The following is a 17,639-nucleotide window of genomic DNA, read 5'->3' as shown; positions in this document are numbered from 1 at the left end:
TAAAACTACGCTGAAAAAAAGTCAGACCACACGTGTGATAAAACAACACGTCCAGAAATATTTAATGCAAGAAGGTTGGTGTTCAATGGCACTCATAAATAAGAGACTTTGTTCAACACTTTACAGCTAAAGCTCTGTTATACTCCATTAGCTGGTGCTTTTGGGGAAGAGGCAGCTGCAGGGGATAATTTCAGTTGTATCATGACTCGAATGACCAAACTGCATCAGGGAGGGTTGAAGTGAGAGTAATTCCACTGCCAGGCTTCAGGGTTGCTCTCAGCACTGCCTGGCCTGTGAGGCACTTTGCTCCATTACTACCCCTTAGGGTTTTTTTTGCTTCTTCATCTCCTGTTGCTGAATTTACACAGGGAACCAGCTGGGGAGGAGCAGGGACAGGAATCCAAGTACAGTTTATCCACGTACCTGACAGAGTCACCTGCCCCAGGAAGGGGGAGCTCTTCCCCGTCCCTGCAGCCCTTGCTCTTCATCAGAGACTTCCCTTTGTCCCCAAGTGCTGTGGCTGCCAACAGCTCTGACAGTGGCTCCTTTGTCACACAGTTCCCAACGGCCCGACAGAAATGTCCTGGTTGTTACTGAAACACTGGAATGCTGAATGCATTGAAAATGCATTCAAAAGAAGCAGGGATAGCCCAAAGTGTCTGAAGAATAGGAGAGTTCCACTGCTTAAAACGTGTGCTAACCAGTTTTACAACTGGGAGCAGAGTCCAGCCTGAGTTAGTGGCAGCTCAGTCCACTGTGCATTCCCAGAATGGGTGTTCTGGAATGAATAATGGCTGATTTATAAGGCTGGTTTACATTATCATGCTTCTAATAGTTAATTTATACAAATATGTCTGCTAGGAATGAGACACTCCCTGCTCTGTGACATCATCTAACAACTCCATCTGAATTGTGTGTCTGGGTTGAAATAGTAAGTGTGACATTGGAGTGTCACATTTTGCTCTAAAAACTTGAGGATATGCTCAAATTTAGAATTCATGAGGTGGAAAAGTGCACACCCCCCACACTTCTCCAGACCTATAGTGGGCAAAAATCAATCTTGGAGGCCCAAAATCTCCCAACAAGCCTTTAAATTTAAAACTGCTTTTGAGAACTAACTTGCAGTTATACTTTTTTTCAAAATAATAAATTATCAGGAAGAAAAAAATTAGGTTGCAATATTATCAGAGAAGCTTCTTTGTTTTCTTTCAAGTTTAACTGGTGAAGCTTCATCCAGTACTAAAACATGACCCTGAAGCCACTCAAGCAGGGCCACAGTTTTACTTCCACAGATCATTAAGAATCCTCAAGATACTCCTTGCATGGAGAAACTTCCATGTTTTGGGGTTGGGGTTATTCCACATGACACCTGGCACACTTCAATATCCACAGAGTTACTCCAAAATCACTCTTCTCCATAAACATTTTTCTTTTTAAACCAACACCCAGATATTTAAAGCCAATTATTTCAATGTTGGCTGCGGTGAGCACTGGAAATCTTCCAAGTCACTGCGACTTACTGGCATAAAATGCCCTTTAAATTAGCTATTAGACTGATTATGGTATTTGCATTTTCATTTTATTCACAGCAAAGTAAAGTTCAGAATACTTTGAAGCTGCTGCAGTATCTGAAAGGGCTGTTAAATCACTGGGTAAAACTGGAAATAACATAGAATGCCAATGACATGACACGAATATCAAGATAACTTTTGAAAATTCCACCATGAAGGAATATTTATCACTGAATTCCAGTTGAATTGTAGAGCAAAATCTGCTTACAGGCACATGTAGAGGTGTGTGCCAGGCAGGATAAGCTGGAGTGGAACTAATTTATAGCATTGAAAATAGAAAGTGCTTTCCATAAAAATAGACTAATGTCTCAAAGTGCTTTTAGTTTGTCAGTGATCAGACAACATTCTCTACAAGTTTTTACAGTTATCTTACAGAGATTTTCAGCAAGTTTACCTACGAGGAAGAGCTTTTATTTCTAGTTTCAGGAAGCTGGTTATTCAAAGCTTTGGTCAGCTATTGTGAGACTGCTCACTCTGGAGTATAAAATACCTTTTATCTTTAAGGCTTCTTGTATCTCCCACCCTCTGCACAGCCACAACCAGCTCCTTCAGAGGCAGCAGCAGGAAGCAGGCACAGGCACATCCAGCACCTATGGAAGCAGTGGGAGCCAGCTCCCTCAGGGATGTCACTGCAGCCACCCCCCACAAGGACTGTAACTACCCTACATCACACTGAAATTTGGCTGCTTAGTCCCCAAATCAGGCAAACTAAAGCCAAGTCTCAGCAGAGCATTTACAAGGACGCTGTGGCTGAGCTTTTAGGGGTGGGGGTTACATGGGTACGAAGTGGCAAGAGACCCCTCAGGGGAAGCACCACCAGCACAGCACCTTGGCAAGTCACTGGCACCCACCAGCTGAAAAGAAAAGAAGGATTGCTCCACGTCCTAAGTCTCCAAAGGGCTTTAGAGCCGTCCATCCAGGCCTCACAGCCTCCTTCCACGAGGAATAATTGCCAACAGAGACATTTCCAGTGACCAAAAGGCACAGCAAAGCAAGGCCCCTGCTCCCAAAGCTGCTCCCTGGAAGAGGAGGACAGGCCCTGACAGCCAGGAGCTGTTTTAAGGCATCAGCATAATTGATTTGCTCCAGGCTGTTGAAGGAGGTGGGGATGGAAGAGGTCAGGATCTGGACATCCTAAACTCTCTTTCTATCCCATTGGCCTCACACACTTTATTTTAATCCCCCTACCCTGAGCTATACACTGGCTTGCTTCCATAATGCACATCTCCCAGTTGGTTTCTCCCTACTGCCAAGCATGTTGGAGTTAAACCAACTCAAAAAAAACCAATCCCAAACCAACGTTTCCAGTGGTGATGCTCTTCAAAGAGAACTAAGGACGCTCTTTGGCTTTCTTAGACAACCTATCAGGCTGCAATTCTGAAAATAATCCAAGGGGAAAATGGGGAAAAAGGCAAACCACATTTGCTCAGGTAATAAGGCAGTGGCCTGTCTGCAGTAACTTACTCTCCATGACAGTCTTTTGAGACAAAAGTCCGAGCCCCAGGGTCATCCCCCACCTTCTCCAGCAGCAGTTTCAAGCAGCACGTTTGCTGGCTGGGTTGGGACCGTCCCTGGGGCCCACGGAGAAGGAAAGGACCATGCCAGGCACCTTCTCCTCCCTTCCCAGCCGGGTGCAGGTGGCCGAGCAGCCCTGGGGACGAGCCTACCGGTGGCTGCTCTGGTAGGCGTAGGAGATGGGCTGGCGTGTCCCGGGCCTGACCGTGAAGGTGTTGGTGGGTCCGCCGTACTGGGGGCTGCCGTGGGCAGGTCTGCAGGGAAAACAGAGGGAAAGTCACTGAAAGCCAAGGAAACCCTTTGGGTTTAGTCAGGGTTGCGATTATGTCTTTTATTCTTGTTCTAGGGGAGCAGGGTGACTTTTGTGGCTTGGTGTCTCCAGCCAGTGATGTGAGGAGGAGGGGGACATGGGCACCCACTGGGAGCATCTGGGAGCAAGGTCACAGCCGGGACTAGAGAGGAGCCATGGACAGCTGTGAAGTGGCGGGAGGAGATCCCAGCTGGCAGCGAGCGCATGAGCCAAGGGGCAGTGACTCCTCTGGAGCCAAATCCAAGGGACACCGAGGACAGGGAAGGGTCAGCTGAGTGGGACACACATACCTGCTGGCTGCCAGCACGCTGGCGGGCGAGAAATCCCCGTTCTGCCCCTTGTACTTGGCGTCGGCCCCGGCGCTCCCGTACACCGCGGCTTTCCCAGCAGCATCCACGGATGGGCGCCTGCCCTGCACCCCCGAGGGGCCGTTCCTGAGGGCAGGGCCCAGGCGGCGGGACCCCTCCCCACCCACGGCGCTGAACCCCCCGGGGCCGTAGGAGGAGAGGGTGCCCGTGGCCCGGGGGGTTGCAGCCACCCGGGGGTAGGAGCTGTCGGGCTCGGACACGTACAGGCGCTTCTTGATCAGCGGGCGGGGGTTCGGATCGCGGCCGGAGTAGCCGCTGGAGCTGCTGTAATCCGGGAACTGGGGCGTCAAATCACCGTTCCTCCGGCTCTTCTCCGAGGGCAGCGGGGCTGGCGCCTCGTGGTTGCCCCCGTAGCGGCCCCCGTAGCCAGGCCACCTGAAGTACCGCGGCTCCTCCGCGCCCCGGCTGCAGTCGGGGAAGCTGGGGCACTTGCGGTTCTCCTCCCGGCTCGGGAGGGGACCCTCGTCCGCCTCGTTGCTGAATTCGGGGGGTGGGGGGATAATCCCGTAGTCCAGCGCCGTCTCCCCGTTCTCCTCCTCCCTGGGCACGGCGTGGCGGGATGGGATGGGCTGGTTTGGCTGCCCGGAGTCCAGGAGGCCCCGGAGCAGGCTGGAGGCAGCAGCTCGTCGGTGCCCGGGCAGGCCGGGGGGCTGCGCCTCGCCCACCGCCCGCACGTCCCGGCCCTGGTCCGAGGAGCTGGAGAAGGAGGGAGGTTTGCTCCATCCAGACCCCGCTGAACCTGCTGCAGACGGCCGGGGCACCACGGTGAAGGAGTAGGGCTTAGACTCGTGGCGGAAGAAGCTGGTGGAGGTGGTGTCCGACGAGGCACTGCTGAGTTTCAGGGGGGGCTTCGCCCGCAGTGCAGACCCCACGTCCCCGCCCTGGCGGCCCCGCTGGGCGCGCTGCCGGGCTGCCAGGAGCAGGGCCATGGGGGAACCCCGCTCCACCCGCTCCCCCGTCACTGGGTGGATCAGCACCTCCTCCTGCCCCGCTCCAGAGGTGCCTGGGGGGCTCCTGGCCGAGCTCCCGGGGCGAGGTGGCTCAGCTGAGCCTGGGGCACAGGGAGGCTCGGCTGAGCTGGCCCCAGCCCGGTGCACTTTGTACTGGAACACGGTCGTGCTGGGCTGTGCTGCCGGGCTCTCTGCGGGGGAGACAGAGGGTGAGGGGGAGGTGGGAGCAGAGGGCTCCTTTGCTGGTCCCTGAGGTGGGTCTGGGGGGCTCAGGCTGCTGTTGAGGGACCCAGGAGCAGGGGTCAAGTCCTCTGTGGCCTTGCCAGTGGTAAGAGTGGGATGGTCCTCGTGATCTGTCTCATCCTTCTCCACAGCAGCCACTGGTGCTGGAAGTGGGCTCGGGACCAGTTTTGGCAGCAGCGAGTCACCTGCTTCATGGGGACCCTTCTTCAGGTCAGGGGGGCTCTTCCTCTCATGTGGGGTGCTGATGCCATTCTCAGTGCCCTGCTTCTGGCCCCCGGGCCCTGGGGCAGGTTTCCCCTCTTTCTTCAGGGACAGCACAGCCTCCAGCTCGTTCCTGATCGTCATCACGCTGCGGGTGTGCGTGGCAGGGCTGCTCTCCGGAGCGGTGACCGTCGTGCTGGGAGAGCCCCCGTTGGTGCTGGGGGGGCTGCTGGGCACCTCTTTCTTCTCACTGTCCCCTCCCTTAGGTAACCCCGTGTCCTTCCCAGCAGGTTGGGGCTCACTGATGGCGGGCTCCCGGCTGCCAGCACGGCTGGTCCTGCTGTCCATGGGCTGGGAAGCAGGCGGCTTCTCCACGGGCCTCTCCTCCCTGCGCGGGGAGCGCAGCAGGGCCGACAGCTCGTGCCGCAGCTGGTTCAGGTTGTTGGCGTCCTTCCAGTCATCCTCGCAGGTCGGGTAGTCCGGAGGGGGCAGATCCAGGTCGTTGGCAGTGAGAGGCTCAGGTTTTGGAGGGGAGTCTCTCCCGGCTGTTTTCAGCGGGGGAATCTTCTCCACCTCGGGCAGAGGGGACCGGTGGCCGGCGGGACTCGCCCCTTGGTTGAGCCCTGGGCCCGGCTTGGGGCTCAGGGGCGGGGGTGTCAGCACAGCTGGCTTCGTGGCAGGTTTCCTTTGCTCGGCTTCTCCCCCCCCACGAGCCTTGGCCGCGGGTCTGATGGTGAAGCAGGGCGGGAGGGGGGGCCGGGTGTGCGGCTGCCTCGGGAAGGGCTCCTGCCGGACCGGCTGGTTCTCCTGTACGGGGATGGAGGAGGAGCGGGCCGGGGCCGGCGGGGGCACCTTGAAGGACCTGGGGAACGTGAGGTGGGGCTCGGGGCAGTGCTTGGGCTGCAGGCTCTCCTTGGGGCTGGGGGCAGCGGGCACCCCGGGCTCGGCAGGGCGGAGAGGCCCCTCGGCGTCCGCCTGCCTCGTGTTCAGCACCGTCTCGGATTTCCACTTGGAGATGCCGGAGGCGAAGGGCGCCGGGTCCTGGATGAGCAGCGAGGCACCCGGTGGGGCTGGGGGGATGAAGTCTGGAGGAGCTGGTGTGCTGGGGGAGGACAGGGCAGAGGCTGGAGGTGGCGGAGCTGCCACGGCAGGAGGGGGTGGCACCAGCTCGGGTGGCGGAGGCGGCGGTGGCGGCAGCACTTCGGGGGGTGGAGGGACCGGCGAGGCCGGAGGGGGTGGCACAGGCGCCGGTGCTGTTGGAGGGGGCGGTGGGGGTACTGATGGTGGTGGGGGGATGTCATCATCCAGGTCATTCCCCTCCAGAGCCTGTGGGCGCAGGTCCCCCACGGAGCTGTACATCCGGTAGTTGCCATTGATCCGGGAGCCAGAGCCTGGAAAAAAGAGCGAGAGCGCAGCAGTGTGAGCACCTTCTCCACCAGCACTGCTGTGGTCAGTGGTCCCCCCAGAGAGCCAGCCTCTTGCTCAGCTTGTTTAAGGTCACTATGCCTCACCCTTTGGAAATTAACTGATTTCCAATGGCTTCAAAAAATAATTGATAGTAGGCTCTATTTTGGCACGGAACTCTCAGGAGCAGACTGTCTGCTCCAGAGCTCCAGCCACACACACTTCCTGCCCTGAGGACACAGCCCTGCTGAGCACTTTGTGCTGGCCAGGACTCTGCAGAGAAGATCCCTTACCAAGAGCTGCTTTTTCCTCAAAGTCTTCTGGCACTGAGGGCGTTGGCACAGCCACCCCATGGGATTCTTGGGCATTCTGTAAGAGTTAAAAAACCAGAGCTGTTAGTTTTACACCCAGGGTATCAGAGAGAAGGGCTGACAAGCAGCTGGTTATTTGTCCACACAAACAGGGGCCTGATGGATCTTCCCAAGACACGGAGGTCTCTGTGGAAGCTGCTGTTGACAGGTGAGTCAAGTGATGAAGGCTGCACGAGCCATGGCCACAGTTCCCTGTGGTCAGGTGCAGAGGGGCTGGACAGGAGCATGGCTATTTACATCCCACCTCAGAGCTCCCCAGCCCACCAGCAGCAGCACTGGCTTCTCACCATCCGTGTACCAAGCACATTGAACAGCTCCCATGGGTTCTGTGGGTCTTGCTCTCCAGCAAGCACTGCCAGCTCACACCACAGCCACACACACCCCATGCTGCAGTCACAGACAGACCTCCAGCTTTTTGGGAGACTGGCACCAGCAGATCTGAACACTCCAGGGAAAACTGCTACTTGTGTGGTTTGTGTTCCACTCTCAATTACTCCCTTCACATTCATGCTGAAAACTCAGCAGTGCCTTTAGCTGTCACAGGACCGTGCAATTCAGCAGCCCACACATCCGTGGGGATGCCTCCAGTGAGGGCACTTTGGGTAATTACAGCCACCCAGCATGAGAGATCCAGGCAGGCTGACTCACCCCGAGAGCTGATCAGGGCTCCACCTCACACACCTGCCAGGAGCAGAAAGCCTCTCCTTCCCCCAGTGACTCACTGCTGGGACTGCTCTGAGGGACCTGCAGTGGCTCAGGAATGTCCATTAATGCTCCCATGTGCAAACCCAGACTGGTGCTGGGTCAGGCACAGGCACAAGTGAGGCAGTGGCTGGACTGTCACACACCAGCACTGGGAGAGACCAAGTCCTGGGGACAATTTTGAGTGCTACAAAGATATAAAACTATTAGAGTGTCCAAAGCAGGGACACGAAAATGGTGTGGGGTCTGGAGGGGCCACATGAGGAGCAGCTGAGGTCACTTGGTCTGTTCAGCTGGAGAAGAGACTGAAGGGAGACTCATTGGAGGCTGCAGCTCCTCACAAGGGGCAGCTCCAATCTCTGCTCTCTGTGAGCAGTGGCAGGACCCAAGGGAACAGCTGGAGCTGTGTCAGAGCAGGGTTAGGTTGGATATCAGGGAAAGGTTCTTCCCCTGGAGGGTGGTTGGGCACTGAACAGGCTCCCCAGGGCAGTGGGCACAGCCCCAAGGCTGCCAGAGCTCCAGGAGTGTTTGGACAACCTTCCCAGAGACAGGGTGGGATTCTGGGGTGTCCTGTGCAGGGTCAGGAGCTGGACTCAATGATCCCTGTGGGTCCCTTCCAGCTCAGGATAGTCTATGATTCCATGCAGTGACACTCTGTGAGCAGCAGAAACTCGCAGACACCACAGGCAGTACTCGGGGACATCCTGTCCCATTCCCAGGCTCCAGGTCCACCCTGTTGCACTCCTGCTCCCCTCAGGCAGCTGTTTGCATGATTAACAGCCCTTTACAAAGGAAACATTATCCTGCCATCAGCCTGCCCCTCTCCCGGAGTGGTTTCCTGCACACAAAAGCCTGGATAATGATTGAGCCCCTGCCCTTTGCCTTTCACTGCCACTATCACCATTTTTACATCAGGCTGCTACGGGATTCCAAAGTCTCCTTGAGCAAAGGTCAAGTTGGGTTTATTCATCCAGCCCCTTCCAGGCTCAGACAGCACGTTAAGGTTTCACACAGCCCTGCTGTGGAGAGCTCAGGAGATGCCTGATGGGCAGAGCTGATTTAACAGCAGCAGCCTGGGCTCCTGCAGAAGAGCCCTGGAATACTCCAGCTTTGGACAAAACAATAAGAAAATACACATATTTCACTTGCCACGTCCATCACCCTGCAGATGACCAAGGATCCCCTACAACCACACGGGAATGAGCCAGTTACTGGTGAACCAGGAGTGAGTGAGTGGGAATTTCACATTCCTGGGATTGCAGGATGGATCAGAGAACATTTTGCTGATGGAGAAGCCAAGGTCTGCTGTGGCAAAAATGGCAAAACACCAGGCTAGGTGGGCCTTGTATCTTTAATATCTAGCTATATATCTATCTTTATATATATATCTATCTTTATATCTATATATATAGATATAGATATAGATATATCTCTCTCTATATATATCTTTATATATATATATATATATCCTTTTATAGAGACCTATATATTTTATATATATCTTTTTATATATATATAAAATCTGAGACCTCTTTACTGGTCCTAAAGATACAGGACAAGGTAGAAGAAAGATCCTTGACTTCAACTGAAAGCCAAAGGGAAGGCCAAGGCCAACAGAGGTATTTCAAGAGCCAGTAATGACACTGTCCAGAGTAATGAGATATCAAAAACTACAAAGAAAAAAAACCCAGCAGCTCCCATTTGCTATGGAAATCCATTGCTGCCAGAGCACACCGAGGATACCTACTCATTTACAGGGCAACAAAGATGTCTGAGCACTGAATTCAAAGCAGAATATGCATCACATGTTTGGAGAGGAGTGGAAAGGGACTGACAGTCGGAAGAGAGCTATGCAAAGCTGGAGGAAACAGTCTGCACTTCATAAATGAAGTGGTAATTTTGGACATGCCATTTCAAACTGGGCAAGCCTGTTTCACACCAAAAACTTCTGTTAGCAGTTGCTAACGCTCAGCATCTCTCTGAAAAAAAAAAAACCACCCATCCCCACGTCATGAGCTGGCTCCTGAAATGGAAAACATCCCCAGTACCCTGCCAGAGCCTCCAGAGATGGCTGGGAAGATTGTTCCCTGCCTTTGCTCGGGGTGTGACCAGCCCTGCAAACCTCCAGCTGATTCAGAGCAGGCTCAGGGTGCTGGGCCAGGAACCTGCATTTCCAGTTCGTGGTACCCAGCTCAGATTTGTGCAGGGGAAGCTTTCACTGGAACCACCAGGGATCACTTTTCATCCTTGGAACACAGCAAGATGTCCCCAGTTATGAGAAATAAAATAAGGTTTTTTTATATGTGAAGTTTTAAGGTATCCAAGTTCCAAACTGGACTGGGTACAAGGGTCTTTATATATAAAGTTCCTAAAACTTAAAATCTTTCTGGGCCACTTGGCAAATTCTGAGCATAGGGGTTTCTTTTTCTCTCTGGGCTAAGAACAAAGGAAATCCATCATTTTTCACAGAGGATGCCTCACAGCCAATTGGAAGGAAGGGAAAGCCCCTTTTTGGAGAAAAAGAAACCTTTTTAGGCAAAACTGAATATATTAAACTTATCTGAAAAAGGGTGGGGTTTTGTAAAACTATAAAATGCATGAGATTTAAACCCAAGGGGTCCTTCTCCCCAGAAACTTGGTGAGAGGAAGACCCAACACGCTGAATAAATTCTTCCTTGTTGATACAGTTTCTTTGTTCCATGAGTTTATGCCATCTTTCTAAATTTAAAAGAGAATTTTTTCCCCACCCAGTGAAGGGAGCCTGCCTGTTCTCATAGTCCCTGCTCTCCCAGGACTCTTCCCACCCATTAAATGAACAAAGTTTGAGGTTGCCTGTTAAAAAGACCACCCCAAAATAACAACTGCTGAGCACCCTGGGCTCTCAGGGAGGGTGAGGATTCCTCCAGATTCCTCCAGAAATGAACTCCTTTTTTCTGAGCCAGGGAAGTTTGGTGGTTAGCTGGAGGAATTTATTCCCCCAGGATGCCAAAGCCCTGCCTGCACATGGGGCTGGGGAAGGCAGCAGGTCAGGGGGACGTGGTGGGACCCCCTCCTCCTGCAGTCCTTGGAGTGGGACAGCCAAGGGTGATCCACAGGGAAGGAAAGTGCTCCACGTGGGAAGAGCTGCCAGGTGCAGAGGCACAGGGAGCTGCAGGGCAGGGTGTGTTCATCCTCCTGACTCACTGAGCTGCTCCTCAGAGGGGGGGTGGGAGGAAAGGGTTAAGGCAGGAGCTGCAGAACAGCCCAGTGCAGGTATGGACGTGGTCTGTGCCAGATCAAATCATAATCAAACCTCGTTAAAATAGTGCAAACACCACCCAGCACAGGCTGGTCCTTAAAAATATGGCTTATTCCTGCTAATTTCTTCAGTTAAACCTGTCACTGTCAGAAGAGAAGCTCAGGTTTGTGAGGGACCCTCACAAGGGCAAAAGAGCCCCAGGGTTGGCTGTGCCCCTGTGGGCACCAAGGCTTGGGTGACAGCCCTCAGGATTTATCCCAGAGGCATTCCAGCTGTTAATTCCTCTACCACACACACTTCCACTAGCAAAGCATTTGAAAGCTCTAAAAAAATGCAAAAGGCCAGCTGCACCTTAAAATCCTGCTGATATAGTCACACCTCCAAACCTGCGCTGCTGGAGAGGAGTTTTTCAGGCACAGTCCTATGGTTACTTGTCCTGGATCCCAGATGAGGTTTTTCACCTGCTGGGAATCTTTTGCAAGGCATCACAGAGGGAACAACCCCTTTGTAACCCCATAACTTCCCATTTATGCTTTCAAATAAACTCCCCTTCTGCTTCATCCTTCAGAGATAACACCAGCACAACCCCACGAACACCTGATTGTATCACCAGACCAGCCCATTTTCTGCTGAAGGTGATGGCTGCTCTGAAGGACAGGGATGCACAGGGAAAACCATCCCTTGCTCTCAGAGAGAATTTCCCCATTAAGACCAAAGGCTTTGAAGTGTTCTCCTGTCTCCACTGACTGAGAGTATCAATTCAGATTCAGCTCCTGCCACCTCCAGAATCTCTCTGAGCAACCTGGTCTAGTGGTTTTAGGTTCCTTCCAGCCCAAACCATTCCATGATTCTATGAATCCTGCTCCTCACTGTGCTCTTTAGGGAATAAGACCCCTGGAAAGGTGTGGTGCATGGGGGAGGAGAGCTTGCTCAGCACACACAGCAGTGGAACCTCAAAGCCAGCCACAAGCAAGTGTGGTTCCTGGAGTTAAAGCCACCCCCAGGCCCTTTGGTCTGGCTGTGTTGGCCCCTTGTTGCTCCAATCCCTGCATCCAGCTGCTGCTGGAGCACTGGGAGCTCTTCAGGGAATGTGTTTGTTCTTACAGAGATGGGAAAAAATCACCCCCTGCACACCTGCAGCATCATCTCCTTGTTCCTCTGCTGCAACAGGACACAGCTCTGCTCTTGCTGTCTCCAGCAAGATGCCTGATTCCAGGAGAGATACTGCCAGCAGTGGTTGGATAAACTGCAGTGCAAGCCTGATCTATCATCTACATGCTCAGCAATTTTTTTTTTTAATTGAAAATGCAAGTCTGACGATGCTCACGCCTCTCCCCCGAGTACCTTGCCTGTGTCCAACACGAGCCTTGAACTCACATCACCTCTTAATCCCTCCTCTCCAGTGTTATTACAGAGTGGTTTTGCTTTTCATTTATTCTCTCCCCTGGGGTAGAGGATGAGAGCAGCAGCCAGCCCAGCTGGTTCTGGGCACCAGTTCCACCACGGTGTTGCAATGAATCCCAGCAGTGAGCTGGGTACTCACCAGGGGTAGGAAAGTCAGCAGCGGCCGGACCCTGGGACGAGGTTTAAGTGTTGCTGTGCCAGAGTCTGTCACTGTCCCAAAGCGATTGTCACCGTAATACACCTCGATCACATCACCTGAGGGGAAGAGAGGACTGTTAGCAGCCAGCACTGTGATTGGGAAACAGGGAAAACAACGCTGGACAGCACCGGATTTTAAAAAGCGCTCCGGAGAATTTGCTGCATCAGCTCCCAGGAACGTGCAGAACCCACAAGATTCTGAGCAGAACCTGGGGTTTTTTTGGGGGAGTGGGTTGAAGATAGAGGGAGAAAAGTCCCAGGTGTGCAGGACAGGCCTTGACAATCCTGTCACACACCTGCACGGCACAGAGAGCCCTCCCAGAGCTCCGGATGATGGAATTGAGTGAGCCCAGGAATTGAGTGAGCCCAGGAATTGAGTGAGCCCAGGAACTGAGTGAGCCCAGGAACTGAGTGAGCCCAGGAACTGAGTGAGCCCAGGAACTGAGTGAGCCCAGGAACTGAGTGAGCCCAGGAACTGAGTGAGCCCAGGTGCCAAAATCGATTCTGAAGGGCTGATTCCAAGTAGCAGATAACTTAAATCTACCCCGGGGGGGGTCAAAAGTTAGCACAAGTATACTCAACTCACTCCCCTCCCAGATTACACTCAGGGAAGGAAAATGCTTCAGGAGCAACTGGATCATCCCTTTGCAGTGCTGGGAGGATCCAACCCCCAGGAGAGCAGGGCAGGTGTGCACAGAGGTGACACAAACCAGCTCAGAAGCAGGATCCAACCCTAGCTGACCCATCAGCAGCTGGAATTGAGGAGGGAGGCAGAGTAGAAGGAGGCAGGAGAGCTGAACAGAAGGAGGGAGAGCTCCTGCCCTTCCTCACTCTGCCCTGTGGGCAGAGTGCTTGCACTGAGGCACAGAATTAATTCCAGGAGCTTCACTCACCCCTGCCACTTAGACAGGGGAGAGGGACAGTAGAGGTGTCCCTGGGCACTGGCTGCCCTGGCTCGTGCCAAACAAGACCAGGATGAGCAGAGGGAAACCCCTTCCTGCACCACTGGGACACAGTGATGGGAACAGGACACACAGGGGCTTCCCAAGGAGGTTGCAGCTGCATCCCTAGGGATGCTGCTGGAGCCATTTGTTCCTAACCCTGATGCAACTGGCACTGGGGGCCAGATTGTGCTCATCAGACTTCTACATCTCATCCTGCCTTACAGGGAAATGCTCCAAATGACTTCCCCCAAAATAATACTCTGGATGGAGACACTGCAGCTGACAGCCCCAGATCCCCAGTGCTACAAGCAGGAGAAGCCATCGGGTGCTCCTGGTTCCCAGCTCTGTGCTTTCACCTTGAACCACACCTTTCTGGGCCTGGTTTATTTCTGACAGTGAATAAAGCTCATAAAATTAATTTAATTACGTTCTTTGTGTCTGATTAACAGCATGAATTAACAGGCAGAAATATTGAAGCATGTAAACCCCACCTTGGCTGGAAGGAGATACACAAATAACTCGTAGCCAAGGAGACAGACATTAAAGAAAATATGAGGGTTTGAGGAAGGAGGGGGAAAGGAACAAAATGGCTGTGATTGGAGAGAAAACTCTGCAGGAGGGTTCCCTCCCAGCAGAGTCTGATAGTGAAGAAGGAAGAAGGGAGGTGTAGGAGAAGGAAGAAACAACCAACCTCCCCTCCACCCCAAAAGGCAGACACCAACAAGTAAACAGCTTTCTTTTTTTTGCCCCCCTAAAAAGTCTGGGGGCAGAGTCCTCAAAGCTGCTCCCCCTGCTGAAGTGTGAGGCACAGAAAGAGTTTCTGTCAAGTGAGTGGGGTCCCCAGCCCACCCCAGGCTGCCATGGCACACAGTTGAGCTGGTCACCAAGGCTCTGCCCTCCTGGGACGGGCAGACATCAGGAGGGAGCTCCCAAGGAAACAGCTTTCCACCAAGTCTAGTGGAAAACAAGAGGAGAGCAAACGCTTCTGTGTGCATCCCACGGAAAGGAAAGCACTTGCATGAACACCTGGAATGAAGAACCTGACCACACCAGGGGCTGGGCATGAGCAAGCACAGCCTCTGCTGAACTTACAGGTTTGGAGGCAGATGAATTCCACACAACCTTGGAACATGCCACTGAGTCCAGCAAGCACGTAAGCTTTTCCTTTCACCCACCCACTCCACCACAGGTTAGGCTGGGATACACCCAGGAGTGTCCATTGTGCTACCACTGTCCTCACAACTTCCTCTCCCTTATCCCCAACTTCTCCCACTACAAGGGATTCTTTACAACAGCTTTCAAACTACTAATCAGCCTGCACTTCAGTCAGTGTGGTTCTCCCAAGGGTTTAACACTTCCTTGCCTGGGAGGGGCCCGAGCACACAGGAGGAGCTGCTGGAGCCCCAAGGAGGGCAGAGAACCCAGCAATGAACCTGGAAGTGTTCAAGGCCAGGTTGGACAGAGCTTGGAGCAACCTGGGATAGTGGAAGGTGTCCCTGCCCATGGCAAGGGGGTGGAACAAGATGATCTTTAAGGTCCCTTCAACCCAAACCACCCTGTGATTCTGTGATGATTAATTTTATGGGTGACCCCACATTCAGTGAGTAAGTAGCAAGAATTAAGGCCAATGCACTACAAGAGTTTGGACTCAGGCAGCTTTGTGGAGCAGTGATAGAGCAGTTCTGAGACTTGAAACGATGTGAGTTTTACATTAAACAAGTCACTGGGTAAACTCAGTGAGAAACTGGATTAAAGATCACAAGGACTTTGATCCTAGATTACTAAGCATCTCTAACATGAATGCTTTTAATTAAAGTCAAATGAAGTGCTTGTAGTTGTGTTTTCTTTGCTAGATAAACAGGACTTGCCTGCTGAGAGCCTGTCACCAGTAAGACCTGTGCTCTGCCAGCCTCGTTTCCTGGAAGGAGGGATCAGGAAAAGCAGCCTGGGAGGCTGTCGGAAGCAGCTGCCCTCAAATGACTGGCCCTGCTCTGGCCACTTTTTGACATTCAGCCTGTCCTGGAGACATCTGCGTGTCCGCTCAGCCACGGGGAAATTCAATAAACAATTTGCAAAGCATGCAATGGAACCTCTTCCTCCTTGGGGGTTGCATCACCCGGAGTAGGCGCAGCAGGTTTGGCACCAGGTTTGGCACCGGGGTATCCACAGCTCCCAGCGAGGAGGAGGAGGAGGAGGAGGCGGCATCAGTCACTATATTCAGGAATCTCTGAGTCAGGGACATGCAAACCTACACCCATTCCACATTGCTCAACTTGTGTTTACTTTGTATGAGAAACTAAGGTGGGGATTAGCAGGAGCAGTGGACTCCTCTTGGCAGCAGCAGCAGCGGTGGTGGCGTGAAGCTATGCAGGAAATATTCCAGAAACAGGGCCAGGGATGGGGCTTCCCCAGGTAGGATTGTGGAGCTGTGGATACCCAGGTGCAATAAAACCTGCCCCTTGGACTGAGCTGTGAGCTCACCATTCCTCACACCACTCCAAACGTGGTCACCCAGCCTTGGGGTGTCACACCACCCTCCACAAACTAAATTAAGGACAGAAGCACCAAGAGGATGCTCAGGATTGATTCAACAGCTCCTATTTAGGCTCAGATTTCAGCACTCCCAGTTTTTCCTTTGCAATCTGACCCACACCTGAACGGAATGCTTTTGTGCTGTAGAACTGCAGCCACGGAAATCAAGCTTGTAATAAGCAGACACAGCAACTTTCTTTCTTTCTTTTTTTTTTTTTTTTTTTAAATCCAAACCACATCAGAGAGAAGCTGGAATCCTCCTCAGATTTACGACAGCTAGAAATCAGCAATTTTCCTTCTGCGTTGCAGAGCTGCACGAAACTCCCTGTCACATTTTCATTTTATCTTGGTTTCAGCAGCTTGGCCTTTGGGGTGTAACCACCTTGCAGTTGCTTTCACAGACAATACTTCACCCTGCACAGCTCAGCAGGCAGCGCTTCCACTTTTTTTTTTTTTAATCTTGGAAGACTTTGTTGGGCTCTTACAGCCACCAAACTCCATCCACAAACTGCTATCTTCTATCTACCTGGCTCCATTACCATTAATTTGGCTCCCTCCTCCATGAGCCTCCAGGGCACCGTATTGCAATTAAAACCACAAAGAAACACAAATAAATCCCGAGGAATATGCAACCCTCAGCTCCCCCCAGCGCTGCGAGAAAACAGGTTTACGAGTAAATAACTAAAAGCTGGGAAGGCGCGGATCAAACATGGCGTGGGAAAGAGCGACGGGGAAGCAATCAAATAGATTCACAACGACTTCGCAGCCTGGTTTAGTCGGGTTTAACCTCCCGGAGAGCAGCGAGCCCGCCGGGACGGCCCCTCCTGGTTTGCGCATCCCGGGCCCGCCGAGCGCGTCGCGGAGCTTCCCGACGGGGCGCTGGAGGAGCCGCCGCCGCTCCCTGTCCCCATCCCACCCTTTTCCCACCCTTTCCCGGCCCGCACCACCCCTTGGCCGCGCACGGCACAGCCCCCCGAGCCCCCGGGGCGGGCGGGTTTGGGGACACTGACCGGTGCCACCCGCGCTGTCCGAGGTCACCTCCTGAGTGAAGATCCAGGGCGGGTTGGTGGCGAACAGGGACGTGGCGGTGGGGCTGGAGTGGCGCTTCCCGAAGAGGCGGCTGAAGGTGCCCTGCACCGAGTGGTGGTGGTGCTTCTTCATCCTGGCGGAGCCGGGCGCTCCCAGCCGGGCATCCCCGCGCCGAGCCGGGACGGGAGCGGGGCCACAGCGGCGGCGGGAGGGGCGGGGATGGTCCCACCCACGGACCCGCCCTCGCCAGGTGCCCCTGGAGTGTTTTCCGATCAGTCACACGCCGGGCAGTTGGGTTTGAGAGCCGTGGAATAACCTGAGTTGGAAGGGGACGCACGAGGATCATCGAAGTCCAGCTCCTGTGCCTGCATGGGACAGCCCCAAAATCCCACCGTGTGCTAAGAGCCATGTTCCTGGGGACACATCCTGTAGGAAACCAGACATTTAATACCGTAGGAAAAGGACCTTAGCTGCAGTAAATGCTCATTACCCACGTGTTGGCATCAGGCAGCAGAGAAAGGAATAACCGAACCATAAAATATCCTGAGCTGGAAGGGACCCACAAGGATCATCCAGTCCAGCTCCTGGCCCTGCACAGGACACCCCAAAATTCCACCCTGTCCCTGAGAGTGTTGTCCAAACACTCCTTGAGCTCTGGC

General features: G+C 53.4%; 1 protein-coding gene across 1 annotated transcript; it reads right to left on the bottom strand.

The window, feature by feature from the left end:
• Nucleotides 1–337: 337 nt before the first annotated feature.
• Nucleotides 338–17,157, bottom strand: C25H6orf132 (chromosome 25 C6orf132 homolog). Its single transcript, XM_032710558.1, has 5 exons — nucleotides 16,962–17,157; nucleotides 12,417–12,532; nucleotides 6,856–6,931; nucleotides 3,687–6,549; nucleotides 338–3,340 (listed from the first exon to the last, which is right to left on the bottom strand). Exons 1-5 carry the CDS (start codon nucleotides 17,110–17,112, stop codon nucleotides 3,235–3,237), a joined length of 3,312 nt encoding a protein of 1,103 aa, XP_032566449.1. The 5' UTR covers nucleotides 17,113–17,157; the 3' UTR covers nucleotides 338–3,234.
• Nucleotides 17,158–17,639: the final 482 nt, after the last annotated feature.

The sequence above is a fragment of the Chiroxiphia lanceolata genome, chromosome 25 (genome assembly GCF_009829145.1).
Source record: "Chiroxiphia lanceolata isolate bChiLan1 chromosome 25, bChiLan1.pri, whole genome shotgun sequence".
NCBI lineage: Eukaryota > Metazoa > Chordata > Aves > Passeriformes > Pipridae > Chiroxiphia > Chiroxiphia lanceolata.
The sequence above is the reverse complement of the archived record's forward strand: the minus strand, read 5'-3'. Positions and strand labels throughout refer to the sequence as shown.